The sequence below is a fragment of the Thamnophis elegans genome, chromosome 2 (genome assembly GCF_009769535.1).
Source record: "Thamnophis elegans isolate rThaEle1 chromosome 2, rThaEle1.pri, whole genome shotgun sequence".
Classification (NCBI taxonomy): domain Eukaryota; kingdom Metazoa; phylum Chordata; class Lepidosauria; order Squamata; family Colubridae; genus Thamnophis; species Thamnophis elegans.
Window position 1 is genome coordinate 66927123 of NC_045542.1, and position 22078 is coordinate 66949200.

Below are 22078 nucleotides of genomic sequence, written 5' to 3' on the forward strand. Positions count from 1 at the left end.
GCTTGGGCATGAATGAAAGCTAAGTGATTTTGGGTCAGTCAGTCCCACTGTCCACCTTCCTCACAGGGTTGTTGTTATGGACAAATAGGAAGAAGGAATATTAGATGTTTGTTGCCTTGCATTATTTATAAAAAATAATACAGGTGGGATAATAAATAAACCAACAAACTCAAGATCTTGCAGAGCTCATCAGGTTCCATTAGCATGGACAATATGTTTTACTATGAAATAAGTTGTATAGTCTGGAAAATAAGCCTATCCTATAAATCACTAACAGGTTTGTTTTATAATGCCTTATTCAACTTTGGTTCACATCAGTGACATCTCAGTATTAAGCTGAGACTTGCATTAAACTGCTTGCACCAATTTTCAGAAAAATGCATATGTAGATATTTTGAAAGCACTTTTATCTAGGAAATTTGTTACTTATAAATAATAATTGTAGCTCAGGGTTGAAATGAAGTGTCTTGGTGCTCTGAGCTCGGTTGTTTTCTTGCAGACATTTGTTACCTAAACTTGGTAACATAAACAGTGCTAGTCAGATGATGTTACCTGGTTTGGGCTAATGAAATGTCTGTAAGAAGATAACCAAATTCAGAGAGCACCAAGGACATTTAACTTGCTACTTCGTTGTAGCTTTATTGGGAGACATATTGTCAGTTTGAAAAGAGCAGTGAATAGGCTCATATAAATGGGGGAGAGGGGCGATTGTGAGACTCTTACCCTGACATTTTGGCCAGAACTATATGTATGATGAAAGAAAACCATATAGCCTGAAGTATATTTTTGCCAATCACAGGAAGCTGCCTTACACCAAGGTTATCATTGCTCAATCTTAACTAGTATTACTAATCTTGCCTGCCAATATAAAAAAAAAATGTTTCACATAAATATGCCTAAGCCCTGGGGTTTTCTGCATGCAGGCTGGTGCAGATAGAAGTGGGGTTTTTTAAGTAGAAAGACGACCATATGTAAATTTGTTCTCTGCTGTTCTACTTGAAGCTGAACTGGTTCTTAGATATTGTTAATCCGTGCCCTACGAAAATGCTAACGAATCAAAAGGACACTCTAATCAGTATTAAACAATCACAAATCCAAACATCATCAAAAGAGAATGGTATTTAATTTGCATGCACATTTTGACAGTCATTAAAATATAAAGATTGCCTATAAATGCAAAAATAAAAATCCCACCAGGCATTCAGGACTCATGTCCGCACTACTGTTATGGTGCTTCACTCTTTCTGTGTCTCGTGAGAGTAGCAGCATTTGTCCCCTAAGGTACAGTCACCCTGGGAAGGAAAATGGCATTCATTGGAAACAACTTATTGAAGACATTTTATATTCTTGCACTTAATCCAGCCTATATTTTTACATAAGTGGCTGATTGATTAAAAAAAACCCAAAACACCTGCCTAGATAAAGCACTCAGCAGCTCTCGGAAATAGACTATGCTATCTTCACTATGTTATCTTCAGTATTTTTACATATAGAAATCAAAAATAGGTCTTCAATGAGATTTTTGTGTCACAATCCTTTTCTATCACATGCCAATTGCATTTCTTCCTGGACCTGTGCTTTCACAATAAACTGAATTCAAAAAGATGCTGCCCATCTCCTTTCATGGGTCTTTAATTAGTTTCTTACCACACAGAGTAATTCGGGCCACTTACCTGTCGGAACCTTTTGCATGGAAAGTTTTTTAGGTGAGAATCGTCATTCCCTTCTGCACACACTTTCCTCTTGTTCTGATGTAACTTTCTCTTTTCCTGCAGACAAGAGGAAATCCCACCCCTAACCCAGAAAAATAATTAGGCATGAACCAAGGCAGCTGCCCTTTGGTTTTAATGAGGCACCAAAAAGGCTCATAATGGAAAACTGCAGCAAACCCTATAAAAAAATTGAGCGGTGAGTGGTAAGGCATCCACCTGCTTCTGCACCCAAGAGGATTCGACCCGCCTACAATTCCTGCTATGATTAGGTTGCACCCAACAAGGAGAGGTAATGGTACCATCAGCCAAGGGCCTGACCTGCAGCTATGGGATGTGCATAAGCTTTTTTATTTTCTGAGAAGGGAGTCAAGATGCAGAGGAAGATACTAGCTATGCCCTGTCCTTTGCCACCCAATCTTCCGAGACAAAAGTTCTATTAACAAGACTACAATTCGCAGCCCAAACAATATATCTGGCATCAGTTTTACAACGAAGACACAGAACTCTTTTTCTTCCTCTTCAAATATCCTAGATGTAATCCCAGAGTTTTATATCTGGATGTTCTGATTTCCTCCCAGCACCCCATGAGTCCTTTTAAATCCCTTTACCCGGCTTTTGCTCTTGCTTTGGGCCCCCAGAAGGGCTCTGGATTCATCTGGAACCGCCGGAGTTTCTGTTTTCGTGATTTAGGATTAGCATCTGCTCGGACGGTAAAGGATGCCTGCAACCTGTATACAATTTATAGAAAGTCAGAATAAGGGGCAGATTAGAATGTGTGATTGAATTCTAACCCATAGGAACCTTTTTAGTAGGTTCTGCCACTGGTAAGAGCATTCAATATCTTACATTTTTCTCTGCAAAGAAACCGCTTCAAAATAACACTCTTGGGAGATTCTCCTCCCTCTACTGCCATCCTCCCTGTATGTATCTATGTGTCTTTTTAATGTTATTTTTTTTATTTTATTTTTTTATTTTATTTTTATTTATCAAACTTCTTAATCAGCCATCTCCTTCAAAGAGAGGCTCTTTTTTGTTTGCTTCCTTTTTGCCTTCAGAAACTTTAGATTTCTGCCTTCAAAACATCCAGGTTTTTAATGCCCTGCACCTCAAGAACTGTGTTTCTACCATGTGACCATCACCTACTTGGGTTCCATGGAAAGGATGTGAGCAGCCGGGCTGTGCTCTGAAAGACGCTCTCGTTTCACAGGGTTGAGCCGCTCCTGCAAGTGGGCATGGGCAGAAGGAAGAGAAGGAACAGCTGTTTAATCTAAAAAAAAAAAGACTAGAACGGGGGTGTCAAACTCACATCACCACCGCGGGGTCACGTGACATGTCACTTTTCTCCCCTTTGCTAAAAGTGCATGGGCGTGGCCAGCGTGTGACGAATCCAGCCCACAGGCCGGGAATTTATAGCCCTGACCTAGAGGAAGAGTTTAGACCAAGAGCAAAGGCAACCAACTGTAGAATGGAAGTCTCGGGTTGTTGTTGTGTTTTTTTCAAATCTTTTAGGGCTTCCTCACACTGAACCTTTATTAAAATTTGCAGAAAGAAAGAAAGTTTAAGCCAATTGGCTTTGCCTAAAAACTAGGGAAGAGGAGAAACCAGAAATTACCTCTGTGAGAATCTTGATGCCTGGAATAGCCTTAAAGAGGCCTCCATAGTTGTTATATAGTGTCAAAAGCCAAAAAGAAATCTCCCTTACATGAAAGTTAAGGCCATTGCTCACCCAGCAGCGCATAATGTCCCAAAGCACAGATGATGGTGCATCTGTTTTGATAGCATTCTTACAGGCATGAGAAAGCGACACTTGGTAGCCAGCGTGAAGGAGAGCTGATCTGAAAAAGAATCCAGAGAAGGCTTATATTAAAACATGCCCTAACTTCCCTATGGAAAAAGATTAGCAGAGCCCCCAACATCCATTGGGACAGATCAACATTCTGTTTGAGTCGGTAGGAAAATTGGTACAATCATCTAAACATGAGACTCCAATTTGGTCAAATCTACTTTTTCTATACTGTATATTTAAATGCTGTAACTTTTTTTTTTTTACAACTTCTTCTCTACTTTCCTATGAAATGTGTTCTTTGGATAGCCTTAAAATCACATGACATATCACTCTGCAGACCCTGAGCAGCTGTGTTTGCAATAGCAATAGCAATAACACTTAGACTTATGTTCTGACCCCCCTCGTCCCACACCAACACACATTCCGAGCCAAAGGTAAGTTACAGCATTTAATTAACAGACAGACAGGTCCTTGACAGCAAACCGGCCCAGACAAGCTTGGGCAGCAATCCAGCACAGATAAGGCTTGGCAGCAATCCAGCCTGCCAAGCTCACAAAAATGTTCTCTGATATTCGTTCTTGCGTTGACTTCTGCAAGAGGGGCGTGTGCACAAGTAGTCTTTTTATAGTCTGGAGAGGAGCCTAATGACCACCAGCTGAGTGCAATTACCTCCTGTACTTGCGCAACTATTCCTGACGCCTATTAGTTCTTCGGAGCCGGGCATCCAGGAACAACTCACTGCTGACCTCAGGTTCACTCTCCCTTGTCTCCTCCCCACTGGTCCAAGACTCAGGCGCCTCATGGTGGCCAACCAGCCTCTCTGTGCCCTGCTCAGAGTCGGAACCCTGTCCAGGGTCCTCCACATCCTCCAGAGCTGACTCATAGGGCCCCTCGCTGTTGGAATCTGGTGGCAGCTCCAGCGGCTCCTGCTGGGCCACAACAGACTTATATATCACTTCATAGTGCTTTTACAGCCCTCTCTAAGAGGTTTACAGAGTCAGCATACTGCCCCCAACAATCTGGGTCCTCATTTTACTGACCTTGGAATGATGGAAGGCAGAGTCAACCTTGAGCTGGTCAGGATCGAACTCCTGGCAGTTGGCAGTCAGCAGAAGTAGCCTGCAGTACTGCATTCTAACCACTGCATCACCAGGGCTCATAATTCAAATCAGCCAAATCGAAATTTATCCTTGAGTCAACCAAAGTCTTGGAGAAGGAATCTTTTAAACAGCATGTTTCTCAGGCAATGGGGCCTGAGCCATCTGCATGTGATGACTATTCTGCTTATGTTTGAAAAGATTCAGAGATTCACAAGACCAGATAACTTACAAAAAAACCCAGTCTCTTAGCAAGCTCCTGATGAATGCATCACTATTGGTAGGACTACCAGAAAAAAAAACTCATTATCTCCTCAATATCACAATGGCATTCAAACTTTGACTTTACTAGCAATTGCAAGGAAATCCTGTCTATCACCATATTCACAACCTATCTTGGGATATTCCTTTTTAAAGTTAAATACAAGATCTTGGTGCAAACTAGTAAGTTCATCTTACCTGAACTGTAGTAGTGAAGGACTGTTAGAGTGGATCGTTTTACTGAGTTTATCAAGGGTATAATAGAGAGGGACATCAGGTAGTTCCTACATACAGAGGAAAGGAGATTCCGATTATACAGGGAAGTTATTCTAGTTAGATTAGAGAAGAGTCATATGTCAACCCTGAAGCTGACCTGACCGAAGCCATTTTGGAGCTTCAGCAACTTTGGAATCTTGACAGCCTATCTATTACTGCAACCATGTTTTAGTCATCTTCTGCTTTCAAGAAATGATCTATTCCTAAGGTACTTTTTAAGCCTGCTATAAGAGGTTTTCTTTTAGAAAAGCTTATTCACTATTACAATTGTCTCATAAAAAAGATGTCAATAGCCTTGCAAGGACCCAGACTTGAATGGCTTGAACATTGGTGCCTTGCAATGGAAAAGGCTGTCTTAAGGCTGAACGGAGCAATGCTGCCTGCAAAACATGATGATCAGCTGGCTAGCTCTCCAGTACTTTACTACTTGATTAGGGTGACCAGACGTCCCGCTTTTGGCGGGACAGCCATGCCTTTCCATGAATTTTCCCGCGTCCCGCACGCTTCTTAAAAACACACGCTTTTTTTGGCGCTTGTAGCTCCCTCGCTCCCCCGCCCATCAGCTGCTAGCTCGCTGGGCTGGCTCATCATTCCGTTCTATCCTACAAATTTAAGCCAGCCCAGCCTGCCGCTCACTGATTGGATTGGCCTGGATTCCAGCCAATCAGTGAGCTGGCTGGGATGGAAAATTTTCAGCACGCCGCGTGCTGAAAATTTTCCATCCCAACCAGTTCACTGATTGGCTGGAGTCCACTTAGCTTAGCACGCATGTGCGAGTCTCCATTTCATTTCGTCTTTTGGTTGCAGCTGCGCTTACTCACTGGTGAGTAATCATGTTATAGATTGGTACCAGTGGGAATCGGGAGGCGCTATGGGGAGGAGACAGGCCTCCTCTCCTCCTTCTCCCCGTTTGCGGAGTTCATTTCATCTCCACGCGTCACAGCCAGCCCGTGCTGCACCGCCACGGGCGGCAGAAGCTCCGGAACCGAGCGGTTCTCTGCGCGAGCCGCCACCGCCGCCCTCCCCCACCCATCAGCTGCTAGCTCGCTGGGCTGGGTACTGTAGCGTGTGAGCGGGCGGATGGGCGGGGAACGAGTGAGCCGCTCATTCGTTCCCCCGCCCATCAGCTGCTAGCTTGCTGGGCTGGCTACTGTAGCGTGTGAGCGGGCGGATGAGTGGGGAACGAGTGAGCCACTCATTCGTTCCCCTGCCCATCCACTGCTAGCTCGCTGGGCTGGCTACTGTAGCGTGTGAGCGGGCGGATGAGTGGGGAACGAGTGAGCCGCTCATTCGTTCCCCTGCCCATCCGCTGCTAGCTCGCTGGGCTGGCTACTGTAGCGTGTGAGCGGGCGGATGAGTGGGGAACGAGTGAGTCGCTCATTCGTTCCCCTGCCCATCCGCTGCTAGCTCGTTGGGCTGGCTACTGTAGCGTGTGAGCGGGCGGATGAGTGGGGAACGAGTGAGCCGCTCATTCGTTCCCCTGCCCATCCGCTGCTAGCTCGCTGGGCTGGCTACTGTAGCGTGTGAGCGGGCGGATGGACGGGGAACGAGTGAGCCGCTCATTCGTTCCCCTGCCCATCTGCTGCTAGCTCGCTGGGCTGGCTACTGTAGCGTGTGAGCGGGCAGATGAGTGGGGAACGAGTGAGCCGCTCATTCGTTCCCCTGCCCATCCGCTGCTAGCTCGTTGGGCTGGCTACTGTAGCGTGTGAGCGGGCGGATGAGTGGGGAACGAGTGAGCCGCTCATTCGTTCCCCTGCCCATCCGCTGCTAGCTCGTTGGGCTGGCTACTGTAGCGTGTGAGCGGGCGGATGAGTGGGGAACGAGTGAGCCGCTCATTCGTACCCCTGCCCATCCGCTGCTAGCTCGCTGGGCTGGCTACTGTAGCGTGTGAGCGGGCGGATGAGTGGGGAACGAGTGAGCCGCTCATTCGTTCCCCTGCCCATCCGCTGCTAGCTCGCTGGGCTGGCTACTGTAGCGTTTGAGCGGGCGGATGAGTGGGGAACGAGTGAGCCACTCATTCGTTTCCCTGCCCATCCGCTGCTAGCTCGTTGGGCTGGCTACTGTAGCGTATGAGCGGGCGGATGAGTGGGGAACGAGTGAGCCGCTCATTCGTTCCCCTGCCCATCCGCTGCTAGCTTGCTGGGCTGGCTACTGTAGCGTGTGAGCGGGCGGATGAGTGGGGAACGAGTGAGCCGCTCATTCGTTCCCCTGCCCATCAGCTGCTGGCTCGCATGGGCTGGGTAACCTAGTTAGAACTTATTTGGAGTCTGGCAGCGCGTGGCTGTATCATAAAAGGTCTGAGGGAGAGCTCATTGTCCGTGGGAAAAACGTCGGGGCAAATTCTGTTTACGCGGTGGTTTCGAGATGCGCAGAAGTAGGGAAGGGAGGGAGGGCAGCGCTAATGGATGCTCTTTCTCCGTCGCGATCTCCTCTTTTGATCTGTGACCACGAGCCGTTCCTATTGGCCGTTTCCGTATCTAAGTTAAGAGAGAACGGAGATCGCGGGGTTTCTTGTATGCTGCTAGGAGAGGCAGAAGCCAAGAAGAGCCGGGCCTGCCTTCTCGCTATCCCCGCTCCGCCCCGGTCACCGGGGATGGGGACAGCCCTCCGCTAGACTTGTTGCCAAACTGGACGGGGAAAGGGGAAAGCTGTTCCCACCAGCCGAAGTCAGAACCATGCTGTGACCAAAGTTTGGAGAAAAATGGTTTTGTGTGTGTGTGTGTGTGTGTGTGTGTGTTTGATTGAGCGAGGGATCTGGTAAGGGAACTACGCCTATTTAGAAAAGGTAAATTATTGCAAACATGATCAGTCGAAGATAAGTATGGGGACAAGTTGGGTGGTAGAGAGAAAGTGATAAAAGAGTGGGAGAGAGGAAGAAAAAAAAGGGGAGAGAGACAGAAAGAGACAGAGAAGGAGAGAGAATGTGACAGAAGAGTGGGAAAGAAGGAGAGAAAGAAAGAAAGGGTAAGAGAGAGAGAGAAAGAGACAAAGAGGAGAGAAAAGGGAGGAGAGAAAAAGTGATAGAAGAATGGAAAAGGAGGAGAAAGAGAAGAGAGACTGAGAGAAAGAGACAAAGAGGAGAGAGAAGGGAGAAGGAGAGAGAAAGTGACAGAAGAATGGAAAAGAAGGAGAGAGAAAGAGAAGAGAGACAAAGAGAAAGAGGATGAGAGACAGAAAGAGACAAAGAGGAGAGAGAAGGGAGAAAGAAAGAATAAGTGAAGGAAGAATGGAAAAGAAGGAGAAAGAGAAGAGAGACAAAGAGAAAGAGGATGAGAGAGACAGAGAGAGAAGAGAGGAAGAGGAAAGAGTAGGAGAGAACATCTCATTTCAACCCTGAGGTGCAAATATTCTCTTTGATTGGTAATTTTATTTGCCCATTTACTATCCAATACTCTCATTTCTCCTTAAGTTCATGAAGAATTCCCTTCTTTTTATTGAATTTATCACAATACCTTGAGAATAACTTTTTCAACATAGCTTTACAGCTATTTAAAATATATAGTAATTTAGGTCAGGTTTTCAGAACATTAGTCTATTTATAAGTCAATGGTTGTGACCATTTTTCACACTTAGCGACCGTTGCAGCATCCTCATGGTCACATGATCAAAATTTTGTTTGGCAACAGATTCGTATTTATGCTGATTTCAGTGTCCTGGGGTGACCTTTTGACAAAATATAAAATTTTTAATCAAGCCCCCCCCCCCCCCCGGTCAGTGGTGTCCCTCTTTACCAATCTGAAAATCTGGTCACCTTATACTTGATGACACATTCTGGGGGGGGGGGGAGGGTTTGATCTGAAAAGAGAATCACCCTATTCACTCTGCCAACAGCCATCAATACTCACCTCCATCACCATGCTCAGGATGCCCTGTAGCCGTTGATTTGTCTGAAAGCGCCCTGGGTTACTCTCAACTGCTGACAAAACTCGCTGGACAAAACCCAAATCATGAAGCGGTGCTGCCCACATGGGGCCAGCCAGCTGCAGGAGGAGGAGGAGGAGGAAGAAGTATCAAGCTTGGGAAAAATCACTTCTCCAAGCATGTAAGGCAGGGCTATCAAACTCGCATTGTCACATTGTCGTCACGTGATTTATCGCGACTTTTGTCCCCTTCGCTAAATGGGATGGGCGTGGCCAGTGCATGATGCATCCGGCCAATGGGCAGTTAGTTTGACACCCCTGATGTAAGGCAAGTCATGAGGCTACATATTGTCCCGGCTCACCTGGTGGTGCTGATGGCAATGTTCACAGGATGGACCTACAGGGGGGCCACAAGCAGCCTTATAGTTGAAACTGTGGGGTTATGCAGAAGAGAAACCAGATCAAAATAACAGATGGGTTTGCTTCCCCCGTTTATCAAAGATTCCTTTATGTTACAAGCACAGGTTGTCTAAAAGTCCAAGGCCAATGGCCCCATAGGTATCTCTTCTCTAGCAGAATATAGATCAAGCATCAGAGATAGACAGACAACATCTGCTCAGAGTTAAACCTCTGAATCCTCAGCAGCATTGTTCGACTGGAGAAAAGAGAAGGCAATTTCTAATGCTGAGAGGCAGGAAATGCGAAACCATATTTTCCAGTGAGAATGTTTGTTTATGTAATTCTCTCTCTCTCTCCCTCCCTCCCTCCCTCCCTCTCTTTGTAGGATTAAATATGAGATTTTCTTCCTCTTGGACAAATAAAGTACTTAATAGTTTTTGGGCTTCCAATAAACAGATATCTCTTTCTGTGTACGTTTTCATATTTTTTAATTTCCCAGCTCATGAGTTTCTGATAAGATGTGTGGAGATCAATTTTTTTTTATTTTATTTTAAAATTCAAAGGGAAAAGAAAAGTGAGGAGAAACTAGCAGTTTCAATTAAAAAAGCAATACTTATTAAAATGGGAAATTAGTTTTTCACTATCATCAGTGCAGGAGAAAATATCTAGCAGGAAAAAAACCCTGTATACTCCAAAAGTGATTTAGGCAGCAGAATGAAGGAAACTGCCACTAGGATATCCAAACTGTAAAAAAGAACTCTTACTTTTTCCCATCGCTGACCATCTTGCCAAGTCTCTGGATATGAAATGATCCACAGCCCACACAGTTATAAACCAAGGCCTGTTTGCTGCCAAGAGAAAGAAAAGAAGAGTTGCTAGAGAAACCAGCGAAAGGGCAAACAAAGAAGGAAATGTCCAGGTGCCGGTCTTGAGTCACGCCGGCTATATCGGGCTTCCTCCTTCTGAATGCAACGAATGGGGAACAGTTAGAAAGCAAGCAAAATTCTTTTCCTCTGCAAGGAAAACACAGCAGAAAAAGCAAAATACCATCTTGAGCAGGTTCTCACCTAGCAGAAGCTTTGACCTTGGATGGTCCACTGAAGACTCGAACAAACACACGGATGTAAAAGTCCACACTGACAGACAACAGGGGAACAATATAGCGCTGGTAGCAGTTGGCACGAAGATCTAGGCTGTGCAGGATAATTCGTAGGGCCTGAAAGGAAAAGGACAGGGCAGCAGGGGTTCCTTTTGCCTTTGGGTGCTGGCACAATGTGGCACAATATGGCTAACTTTACAGAAGGTACCTAAGACCTTTGTATATCCTTCACAGCACGTGGTATTCCCATTCCATTCTTCCTCCACCCCAGTACTGCGGTACTTATAAGAACTTACAAGTTACTACTAGCTGTCCTTGCTAATTTGGGAAATGTTAATTTCCTTTGAAGCAGAATAACAAGGAGAAAAAAGATGGCAATAGAAGGTAAGCATCTCATTGCCTGGCACTCCCTCCTACTCACCATCTCATGACAGCAGGTGGTGCCGATTGACACCCCTCCATATTTGCTGTAACATGTTTCGCCCAATTTCCCAGCCAATACAGCCATGTCAGTGCATGTAACACACAGCAGACCTGTTGGGAGGCAAATTGTAGAAAAAAATGCAAACCAACACTTCTCCCAAACATACCTAAGGCGCTAAGGAGGAACGGACAGAAAGAATCAATGAGTGTGTGCTGAAGGCTTCACTCTAGACCTGCCCACAGCTGAGCCAGTGCAATTCTACTTCCTTCTCTCTAAAAAGGGGCTACTCTTCCTACAGTATCAGGCATAAAAAGGGAACACAAATAGAATTAGCCAGTTTGCCTTACAAGCTCTTACATTAAGAGGGACATATCTGACAGCAGCATTATTTGCCATTAGGAAAAGCCTCGAGCCCGATTCCAGACTTGAGACTATGGGGTTATTTTTCTTTTCACTATGTAATGTTCACTCTGAGAGCTTGTTTGGTCTAATGCAGTGATGTCGAACCTTTTCGGCACCGAGTGCCCAAACCGGAACGCAGGTGCATGTGTGCACGCCACACACCAGAGCACCGGAAATCTGAAGAGCAGCTGGCCAGTGTGCGCATGCCTGTTTTTAGCCCATTTTGTGTGCCTTTTTTCAGAACGCTTTCAAGCCATTTTCTGGGCTGTTTCAGGCTGGTTTTGGGGCCATTTGGAGGGCATTTTTTCAGGCAAAAAACCAGCCCAAAAACAGCCTAGAAATGCTCCCCAAATGGCCTGTTTTCCAGCGCTCTGGCACCCACAAATACCAGCTTTCCAGTGCGCATGTGCGCACCGGAAACCAGCAGAGCATCTGGCAATGGCATGCATTCTCACATAGAAAGCTCTGTGTGCCACCTCTGGCACACATGCCATAGGTTTGCCATCACGGACCTGGTGGTTAAAGCACTAGGCTAGTCCCAGGAGATTGAGTTCTAGTCCTGCCTTGGCCACGAAAGCTCCCTTGGTGACAGTAGGGTAGTCACTTTCAGCCCAACTCCCCTCATATGGTGGTGGTTGTGTGGAAACAGGAGGGAGGAGTAGTATTGTGTATGCTTGCTGCCTTGAGTTATTTATAAAGTAAAAAAGATGGGATAAAAAATAAATAAATAAACATGTGTCTCAATCATTCTTGGAATAGTTTATAACCTTTGAAACATCACTATTTCTTACTGAGCAGGATACGGCTACAGAAATACCCGATTTTAGAAAACAAATGTTACAATGTGAAATCCATGTTCTTATTTTAGTTTGCGGTTAAAAAAAAAGTGGAGAAAATTCTCGGGGGGGGGGGGGAGCCAGTATCCAGAGCAGCCCCTTTTTGATTATTAATAACAATGCCTAGAGCTGAAAGAAGCCACCAACCTCCATCCCTCACGCACTGCACCACGGCATCCAAGAAACCAGAAGGGCTGCCATACGGATCCAGGTCAATAACATCAAAGAATTCTTTAGCTGCCTTTTTGCAATATAGCAGCATCCTGCCCAAAAGAGAGAGAGAGAGAGGTTGACAGACAGTGATTAGGTGTGGTTCCTCTGATAGCTAGAAAGGAGGAAGCAGGAAATTCTAAGAAACCATAGATGTGGACTTCTGTTGAAAAGGAAGCTCAGTTAATCCTTCTCTATGCTTAAGCATTTGGCATACACAGAAAACTGTACCTAAAATGGAGGGTCCGCTATTTTCCTTAGCTGGCTGGCTGTTCATATAGAGATTGTTTTCACTACGTGGCATGCCCATCATATGATTCCACATCACTAAAAGGTTAGGTCAACAAATACATATCTAATGCAAGTCAGAGATGCTTAATTCCATAGAAGAAGAGGGGAGTAGAGGGATAATTTGCTCAATAAGGGAAGGCTGTTTTCAGCTGTAGTGCACTGGCATAAGATCAGAAACAGGTGGAAAATCTGGAAAATTAAGTCCTTTGTGTATTCTTATTTTTTAAGTGATACACAGACATTGTGCCCTGATGACTGAACTAAAGAATGGGATAATTAGAAATGCAGTTGAAGTACAGGACCTGTATATCACCAGTGATTCAGCTGTCTTCCCAGATTACACAAGTGGCAATTCTGCATCAAGTCATACAATCTTCCTGATTTTAAGAGTAGCATATACCTATTATTATTACCATATCATATCGTTGCAGTAGCCAGGAGACCACAATCCTATTGCAATAGTGTACTATATAGAATAATAGTAGTTGGCTTGCCAAGGTACCAGCCCTGTTATAGGAGATGCTTGTGCGCTTTCCAAGGTGTGCCACAGGAGGGCGAGCTGGCTTTGCACCAGAGAGAAAGATGAGCGGTTCTGCTTGAAATGGGCACTGCAGCCCATTTCAAATCACTAGTAAAATGGCTTGATTTAAATCAAGTCGAATTAAATCATATTTTTTAAAGAGCAATTGTCATCTCTGCCCTCTCCCTGGCTCTTTCTCTGACCCGCCGTTGACTCATCAACAGTCCTAATATTGCAGAATATACAGCCTCATGCTACATAACTAAGCTCCATTTCATGCTGAATAAACTAAATTATTAATGTATCTTAAATAGGAAACTAGATTTAGATAGATTTTTACTACAAAGACATTTTATTAAAATAAATTTGATAAAAATAAAAAATAATTTAAATAAAAATTGATTTAAATTAAAAAAAATTCTGATTTTAAAAAATCACCAATTTTTACCCACCCTGTATTATTATCATTCCCCAAGACTCACTGAATAATACTATTCTATATTAAAAAAAACATGTCAGCCAAATATGGCTAAGTGGCTAAGTGAAATCTAAGTTGCTTGTCTTTCTTTAACTCCCATTGTTATTATTAAAAACAAAACTTCTATTTTCCTTGCAGAGGAAGAGTTTATGAGCTATGTTTCAGAATGTTAAATGGTCAAGCGAATTAAAAAAAGAAAGAAATCCTTCTCTTGTATAGAAGTTTACTAACCGAGCATCTGACAAGCTTGGAGTCACCAAGTGTTCCACGCCATTGAGCTTAATGTTTTGGGTGATAAACTCAACAGCCTTAGAGGAATTATCATTAGCTACCACACTGTGAATGCCAGGCACTTCCTTTGCAAACCGGATGGAACGCAGTCCAGAAGCAGCCAGAGCTTCCAGGATTTGGAGTCCCTCCTGTAAAAAGGCAGGGAAAAAATGTTAAAGAAAAACTGAAATAAATTTTGGAACTAACTTTAAAAAGTTCAACATTTGACTTGAAACTATGGGAATCACCCCTGCTTCAACTTCCAAAGTGGCCCTGGCAGTTTCAAGAATGTCAAATAGACCTGCTCAGAATGTGTTTTTCCTAAGTGTTTTGTGGTGTTGGAGCACTTTGCATGCTCAAAACAATACAGAAGTTTGCATCATATCTTAAAGCGGACCCTCTGAATGCTTCAACCTCTGCTGAAATGAACAACTAATCCAAAGTCCTAAATTCTTTACTTCAAAAGAATGTTTAAAGCCCCACAAAGGGTGATCAGTCAAATCCCAGAAGTTGTAAAGAATAGGTTATTTCATTCATGTTTATATAACATATGCTGCAACAATATGCCATGATAGTGAAGAAGGCCTCTGATACAGACCAGACTTATATTATATTACTCAGTAGACAGAGATAGGTCACTGCCTCAAATAGCTGCTCTGAAGATCCCAGTACAGCCATGAAGGAAAGGCCTCTTCTTGTATGGATCCCAGGCTATCAAAGCAACTCCCAAGGAGAAGCGGTAAGACACTCTTGTAGGATTCAGGAAAATGGCCAAAAACCCATTATTAACATCATGTTTTTAATTGTTAGCTCAGGCAATATGAATTATCCTGATTGTTAACTGTACTGTTTTTATTTTTATATTTTAAAATGCATATATTCATTAGGGTAATATTGAATTATAGGATACAAATAATAAAACATAGAGCTTGAAATTAAAGCTTGATAGTCAGCACTGTGTAGGAAGGTTCAACTAAATGACAACTGCAAAATCTTCTAATTGTTTTTTCAAGCCAAATTAAATGGTCATATAATCATGAGTAAACTAAATCATGTTAGAATGTAATGTTTTCATATGAAATCTCATCAAAAGTGCTAATTTCCAAGATTTTGGAAACATTTTTTATAAATGTCTTTCATTGTTATATCCTTCTTGTGTTCCATTTAAGGGGAAACTATGCCTTCGTAAGCTCTTACAGAGAAAAGATAGATCATATCTTTACTATGTAATACAGGTAGTCCTAGTTTACTGACTACTTCATAAAATTTTCAAAGTTACGATTACGCTGAAAATATATATATTTATATAAATTTTAAAAATGTATAGCCAATTTACAATCTTTGCAACACTCCTTAGTCATGTAATTGCCATTTACCATCAATATGCATTCTTCTGTGCTTGACCTGTTATTTTTTTTTCTTTTTTTGTCCCCTTGCAATACAGAGAGATTGGAGAGGAAAGGATTGCAGAGAGTAAGCTATCTGCTCATCTACACATCAAAATTGGCTGTTGGAACTGGGAGCTGCAGGCAAGCTATGCAAACAACTTCAATACTCCTTTTGTACTGCGAAAACCACTTCAAAAAAACTGCAGAGACTAGTTTAAATAGTTGCTAAGGGTCAAAAATGTAGGTTGGGTTGTTTTATTATTGCAGTGATACTTTATTTGGTTTTATATTTCATGTATTCTGTTGAGAGACTCTGAATTGTGGGAGGATAGAAGTATAAATAATGAACGAAGGAATGAATGAATGAATGAATGAATGAATGAATGAATGAGCAAGCAAGCAAGCAATCTCACACCAAGAACAGACAAAGATTATGATAGCTGTGAATGATAGCAATAGCACTTATATACCACTCCACAGTCCTTTACAGCACTCTTTCAGCAGTTTACAATGTCAGCATATTGCCTCCCACAATCTGGGTCCTCATTTCACCAACTTTGAAAGGATGGAAGGCTAAGTCAATCATAAACTGGCCAGGATCAAACTCCTGACAATGGGCATAGTTTGCCTGCAATACTGCATTCTAACTACTGTGCCAATGTTAGAAACTTTAGGTCAAATATATCTGGACAACAACAGGCTGGTAATGGTCAATGGAGCAGTTCAATCAATTCACCCTCAAAACCCCAATGTGAAAACATAGATACAATACCTGGCATACTTCTTCCACTTCTGCAACTGTAGTAGTCTCCTCATCTGTAGTATCTCTATAATTCAGTTGTTCCAAGTTATCTTTTCCCGTTTCAGAAAGATCAACAATCACTTTAGAGGTATTTTCCTCCCCAGGAACTGCAACTGGAGAAAAAAGATGAATGAATCTTTTTGAGATGAATATACCCTTGGTACCTTGTCTGAACAAATGTTTAGTCCTTAAATCTTTTTATATAATTATCAAATCCTTGAAATGGTGTTTTCTCCTGATCAGAGTAACCTACTATATCAGCGATGGCGAATCTTTTTTGGCTCACGTGCCATGTGGGGGGAGCGCAGGGGGGTCGTGTGCAGGCATGCCGCACCCATAATGCAATGCGTGATAACCCCCCCAGTGCGCATATACGCACTACAGGCGCGACCCCTCCATTTTTTTGCATGCTTTTTTTGCCCTCCCCAGGCTGCAGAGGCTTTATAGGAGCCTGGGAAGGGCGAAAACAGGCCTCCCCCGCCGCCCCCCGATGCCCTCTGGAGGCTTCAGGGACCTTCAGGAGGCTTCTCTGAAGCCTCCGGAGCAGTCAAAATGACCCTCTGAGCAAACTGGAAGTCCATTCCCGAACTTCCAGTTTGCCCATAGGGCCGGATTTTTGCGGTACGGAGGCTTCACAGAAGCTCATGAAGCCTCCAGAGGGCCTCGGGGGGGGGGGGGTTCTTTTCGCTCTCCCCAAGCTTCTATAAAGCCTCTGGAGCCTGGGAAGGGCAAAAAGTGGCTTTAAAAAAGGATGAATTCAGCTGGTCAGCGCTCGCATGCGACAGGGCAACGCCTCGCGTGTACTGACAAATGGCTCTGCGTGCCTCTTTGGCACGCGTGCCATAGGTTCGCCATCTCTGTACTATAAATATAACTGCCATGCCCCTCTTGTTTAATTTTGCCACTACTGAAAACCTGAACATGCTTACTGGTGTATGGAGAATTACACTGTCAAAAATCTACTAATAATTTCAATTATATAAGTAAATTGCAGTTGTTCTTTTTTAAACTATAAAAGAGCTAAAAATCAACAATAACAAATTACAGAAGATTAAAACATTCTATATTATTATTCTAGGGACAGTTCCTGAAAATTAAAAGTGGGTCTGCTTATTTCACTTCACAGACACTAAAAAAGCCCCTTTTCTAATAACCTGAGGAAGGAAATCAAAATACTGCCTTGTTAAGTCCTAATTACGTTTATTAAGTGTATACACATTCTTTCTTTGCAGGCAGGAAAATAAATCCCACCACCTGAATTACTACAAAACAATAAAAGTGGGTATCTACATTTTGCTTCTTATATATCTCCGTTTTCACCTGATGGACCTTAGATGGAATAGTGATGAAAGCATTGCCACTCACGCCTAATTCCTTTGGATGCAAGCTGCAGACGAGCAAATTCAGTAATAACTGCACACCTAAAAGTGAAAAAAAAGCACATATTACAAAGTTTAATGTGCCACAATATACAAAGAATTACCTTTCTATTGTACATGCATACAGTCCTTTCAAGAATGCATGACTTTTACAAAAGATCATTATAAAGGTCAGCGTCCTAAACTATCATTTCAGAAATTCAGAATCCTAACCCTAACCCTTACTAAACGAACATTTTCCCATATGGTTCCTTTTACATTACGATTACAGAGTGTCATATTAATAAAAATTGCATTGAAAAGTGAAAAACAAAATTGTAATTGCAACTTGCTAAACCTATGCATTATGAAAATATCTAAGCAAACACATTTTACTATTTGATAGCAATTGGAGCACTCCTTTAAAAAAAATACAAAGAAAAAGAAACATTAAGAACATTAAGGATTCCTAAATCAGATCTTTAAGTAGGGAAAAGTTGTAGATATGCTCAAATACACAGCTAGTCCCCTTGAGGATGCCTGTGGCAATAGGTAGCAGTTCCTCCCAAGAGTTTTTAGAAAGTGAAAGGTAGACAGAACCCCTTTGCTGATGAAAAAGATCTTAAGACAAGGAAGATAGAACTCAAAGAAATATACCTTCTGAAGCTAACCATAGGAGAATATCCTTTTTTTCTCAGGTACAGATAATATTTTCAATATAAATCCAATTCCAAATTAATTCCAACTTGCTACTCCAACTATCCTCTTCCCTTCCCCCAAAAAACATTCATTCCAACTTCATTCCCCTTCCCCCATTATTACTTCATTCCAACTTCATTCATTCATCCAACAGTTTGTGAAGTCACCCTATTCTCTACTTACGTAAGGTCTCTGTTGAATTCTTGGACAGGGTTATAGAACACTTCATTGGCATTTGGAAAAATCACTTTTGCTTTTCCTTCTGTGATTATTTTCTCACCATTTTCTGTTGACTCATTGTCACCACTTGTACTCACTGTAGGTGATTGAGCCATATTTTGCTCTAGATTACAGCTATCTGTTGCCATGTCTTGATTCTGATTACCCTCCATGCTTTTGTTGAAAGATTGATTTCTCACTGAAATTGCAGTTAAAGTTGCTTCATTCCTATATGAAAGCAAGGTAAGCCTCAACCAAATCCTCAGACACATTTATTTGTCATCAGTTTCTTTAAAGTATTCTCTAAAAAGAAAAGAAATTTGATTTGATTTTTTGATTTTGATTTTTATTAATATTTGTAGGCCGCCCTTTTCCCTGAGGGGACTCAGGGCGGCTCACATAAAATCAGGGGAGGGGAATACAAACATTGACATAGAGACATATTATAAAATAGTAAACAACATACATTCATCATTCGGGAGGGGCGGCTATCCTTGTCCCCAGGCCTGACGGGCTAGCCAGTTCTTAAGGGCTATGCGGAAGGCCTGGACGGTGGAGAGGGTACGAATCTCCACAGGGAGCTCGTTCCAAAGGGTCGGGGCTACTACTGAGAAGGCCCTCCTCCTTGTAGTTGCCAGCCGGCACTGGCTGGCCGATGGAATACGGAGGAGGCCTAATCTATGAGATCTTATTGGTCGCAGGGAGGTAATTGGCAGAAGGCGGTCTCTCAAGTATCCAGATCCACTACCATGTAGGGCTTTATGGGTGACTAATAGCACCTTGAAGCGCATCCGGAGATCGACAGGTAGCCAGCGCAGCTCGCGGAGGATAGGAGTTATGTGGGTGAACCGAGGTGCACCCACAATCACTCGCGTGGCCGCGTTCTGTACTAGCTGAAGTCGCCGGATGCTCTTCAAGGGCAGCCCCATGTAGAGCACATTGCAGTATTCCAGCCTAGAGGTCACAAGGGCCCGGGTGACTGTTGTGAGAGCCTCCCGATTCAGGTAGGGTCGCAACTGGCGCACCAGGCGAACCTGGGCGAATGCCCCCCTGGTCACAGCCGTCAAGTGGTGGTCAAACGACAGCTGTGGGTCCAGGAGGACTCCCAAGTTGCGAACCCTCTCTGAGGGGTATAGAATTTGACCCCCCAGCCTGAGTGATGGAATATTGATCGAATCTTTGGGAGGGAAGCACAACAGCCACTCGGTCTTTTCTGGGTTGAATACAAGCTTGTTAACCCTCATCCAGTCCATAACGGCTTCAAGGCCTCGATTCATCACGTCTGCCGCTTCATTGAGTTGGCACGGGGCGGACAGATACAGTTGAGTATCGTCCGCATATTGATGGTATCTGATCCCGTGCCTGCGGATGATCTCTCCCAGCGGTTTCATGTAGATGTTGAATAGTAGGGGGGATAAGACCGAGCCCTGAGGCACCCCATATGTTAGGGGCCTAGGGGACGATCTCTGCCCCCCCACTAACACCGACTGCGACCTGTCCGAGAGGTAGGAGGAGAACCACCGCAACACGGTGCCTCCCACTCCCACCTCCCGCAGTCGTCGCAGAAGGATACCATGGTCGATGGTATCGAAAGCCGCTGAGAGGTCAAGGAGGACCAGGATGGAGGAATGTCCTCCATCTCTGGCTCTCCAGAGATCATCGGTCAATGCGACCAAAGCGGTTTCAGTGCTGTAACCGGGTCTGAAGCCTGACTGGAAGGGGTCAAGATAGTTTGCTTCCTCCAAGGACCGTTGGAGCTGGAAGGCCACCACCTTCTCGACAACCTTCCCAAGGAAGGGAAGGTTGGAGACTGGGCGATAGTTATTGAGAACAGCTGGATCCAGAGATGGTTTCTTTAGGAGGGGTCTCACCACCGCCGCTTTCAGTGAGGCGGGGAAGTTCCCCTCCCGAAGAGAGGCGGTAACAACCGCCTGGATCCAGCCTCGTGTCACCTCACTGCTGTTAGTAACCAGCCATGAGGGACACGGATCCAGTACACAGGAATATACACAAAAATATAATTTTACTGCATATACTCTGAATTTCCAAACATTTATAATTCAGCACTCCTGCTCTGTATTTAGACACAGCTCCTAAAGACAGAGTATCTCATATTATATTCACCTAGTAGCACCTATTCCAGTGAAGTGTGATTTGTTTAACAGTTTAATCAAACGAATTTTCTAGGTTTGCATGACACATGCGTTAGTGCCTCCTGACGGTCAGCTGGTTTTCGGGTCTCTGCCACACATGCGCAGTGGACTGCATGTGGGAGATGCACGCATGTGCGGGGTGTGTGTGTGAGGTTATGTGCGCATGCACAGGGTGGGGCTCATGCAGGGGGGTCACCCACACATGTGTTGGGGTGCACGCATGGGGTTGTGATCTCCAAGGGGTTTTGTGTTCATAACATCATTAATTTGCCTCTTGAATTTAATTCTATGGCCTGATATACAGACTGAGGGGGTGGGGGGGTGAGGGGTGAGAAAATGAGTGTACAGTGGCAAACTTTCTCACTGAACTTTATGATTTTCATACAAAATAAGAGCATGTTTTGTTTGTACCTCTTCTTTTGCAGATAAATAATCTTAAACTTAGTTTTGCAATACTATTGCTTAATTACAATTTAGATAAATACTATCAGTATTTGGTATTAGAAGCAGCAATGACCAATCGAAAATTACTGGAGGTACACTACCACCACCACATCTCAGAGATGTGGGCCTGGGCATTTAACTGCTACCTTTTGAGAAACAGTTTATCTTGACACCAAGAATCTTCTTAATTGTAACCGGAATAGCATACAAATAAGAGAATTGAAATGCTTTTAGCTCTATTAATTTTACACTTACTTTACAGGCAATCTGTAAGTTTCAATAACCTGTAGACTAACATTATATTCCTCCACAAGTCTTCGCATGCAACTGCAAATATACGTGGAGGTGAGGCAGCTGGAGGGCTGAAACCGGAGTTCTCGAAGGGAGGTAACACCGACCTCGAACGTTTCTGTCTTTGCTATTATCTGGATCAGGCCAAGCGCCAGGCAAAGGAATCGGAGTTGAATTATAAAATATATCCCAAGGAATCGGGGGTGGAATTAAAGAAAGCCCCACGATATGGGCTCCCCTATGGGTAGCACAACCAACCAGAACGAATGTCCACGTTCCAGCTTAAACCGCCGACGCCATGTTGAAAGTGACTGGGAAAAGATCAGCTGATCTTCTGCTAGCCAATAGAACCGGGGTAATGGACGGGTCGCCTAGAGAGTCAAAAAAGTGCCACTTTTTGCTAACGAAGCAGGTAAGAAAAGTCCAGTGTTCTCCAAATTGTTTCAAAACGTCGCCTTGAATCGGGTCTACGAGCCCATTGCAGTTAACTGCTTTATGCCTAGAAACAGTTGCGGCAAATGGCGATAAACAGCGGTATGATTATGATTAAGATTCAAGTACATTGAAGTTATGCACGAGTCTTCATTGCAGAGAATAAAATTTATTTATTGGAATTTCCTGTACATGTCGATTCAAAAACAAGCCCTTTTCCTTTCGGCATCACATTTTCTTAAGTAAATGCAACCTCTGAATAAATCTACATGCACTCAGTTTGAAATAATTCAGCGTATCATCTCTGTGAAACTCTTGCAGCAAGTTATATAAAAATCAATAAGACCTAACAGCTTTCTGATCCATATATT

At 43.6% G+C, this 22078-nt stretch overlaps 1 protein-coding gene across 1 annotated transcript; it reads right to left on the reverse strand.

Annotated features, from left to right (window-relative positions):
* Positions 1-1101: 1101 nt before the first annotated feature.
* Positions 1102-21589, reverse strand: TRMT1 (tRNA methyltransferase 1). The gene is made up of 17 exons (XM_032209142.1): positions 21240-21589; positions 18352-18690; positions 17477-17532; positions 16082-16224; positions 13883-14070; positions 12300-12415; positions 10912-11024; positions 10459-10607; positions 10156-10239; positions 9355-9424; positions 8978-9112; positions 5055-5140; positions 3439-3547; positions 2856-2932; positions 2321-2440; positions 1674-1794; positions 1102-1292 (listed from the first exon to the last, which is right to left on the reverse strand). The coding sequence occupies exons 2-17, from the start codon at positions 18657-18659 to the stop codon at positions 1236-1238; spliced, it is 1932 nt and encodes a 643-aa protein (XP_032065033.1). The 5' UTR covers positions 18660-18690; positions 21240-21589; the 3' UTR covers positions 1102-1235.
* Positions 21590-22078: the final 489 nt, after the last annotated feature.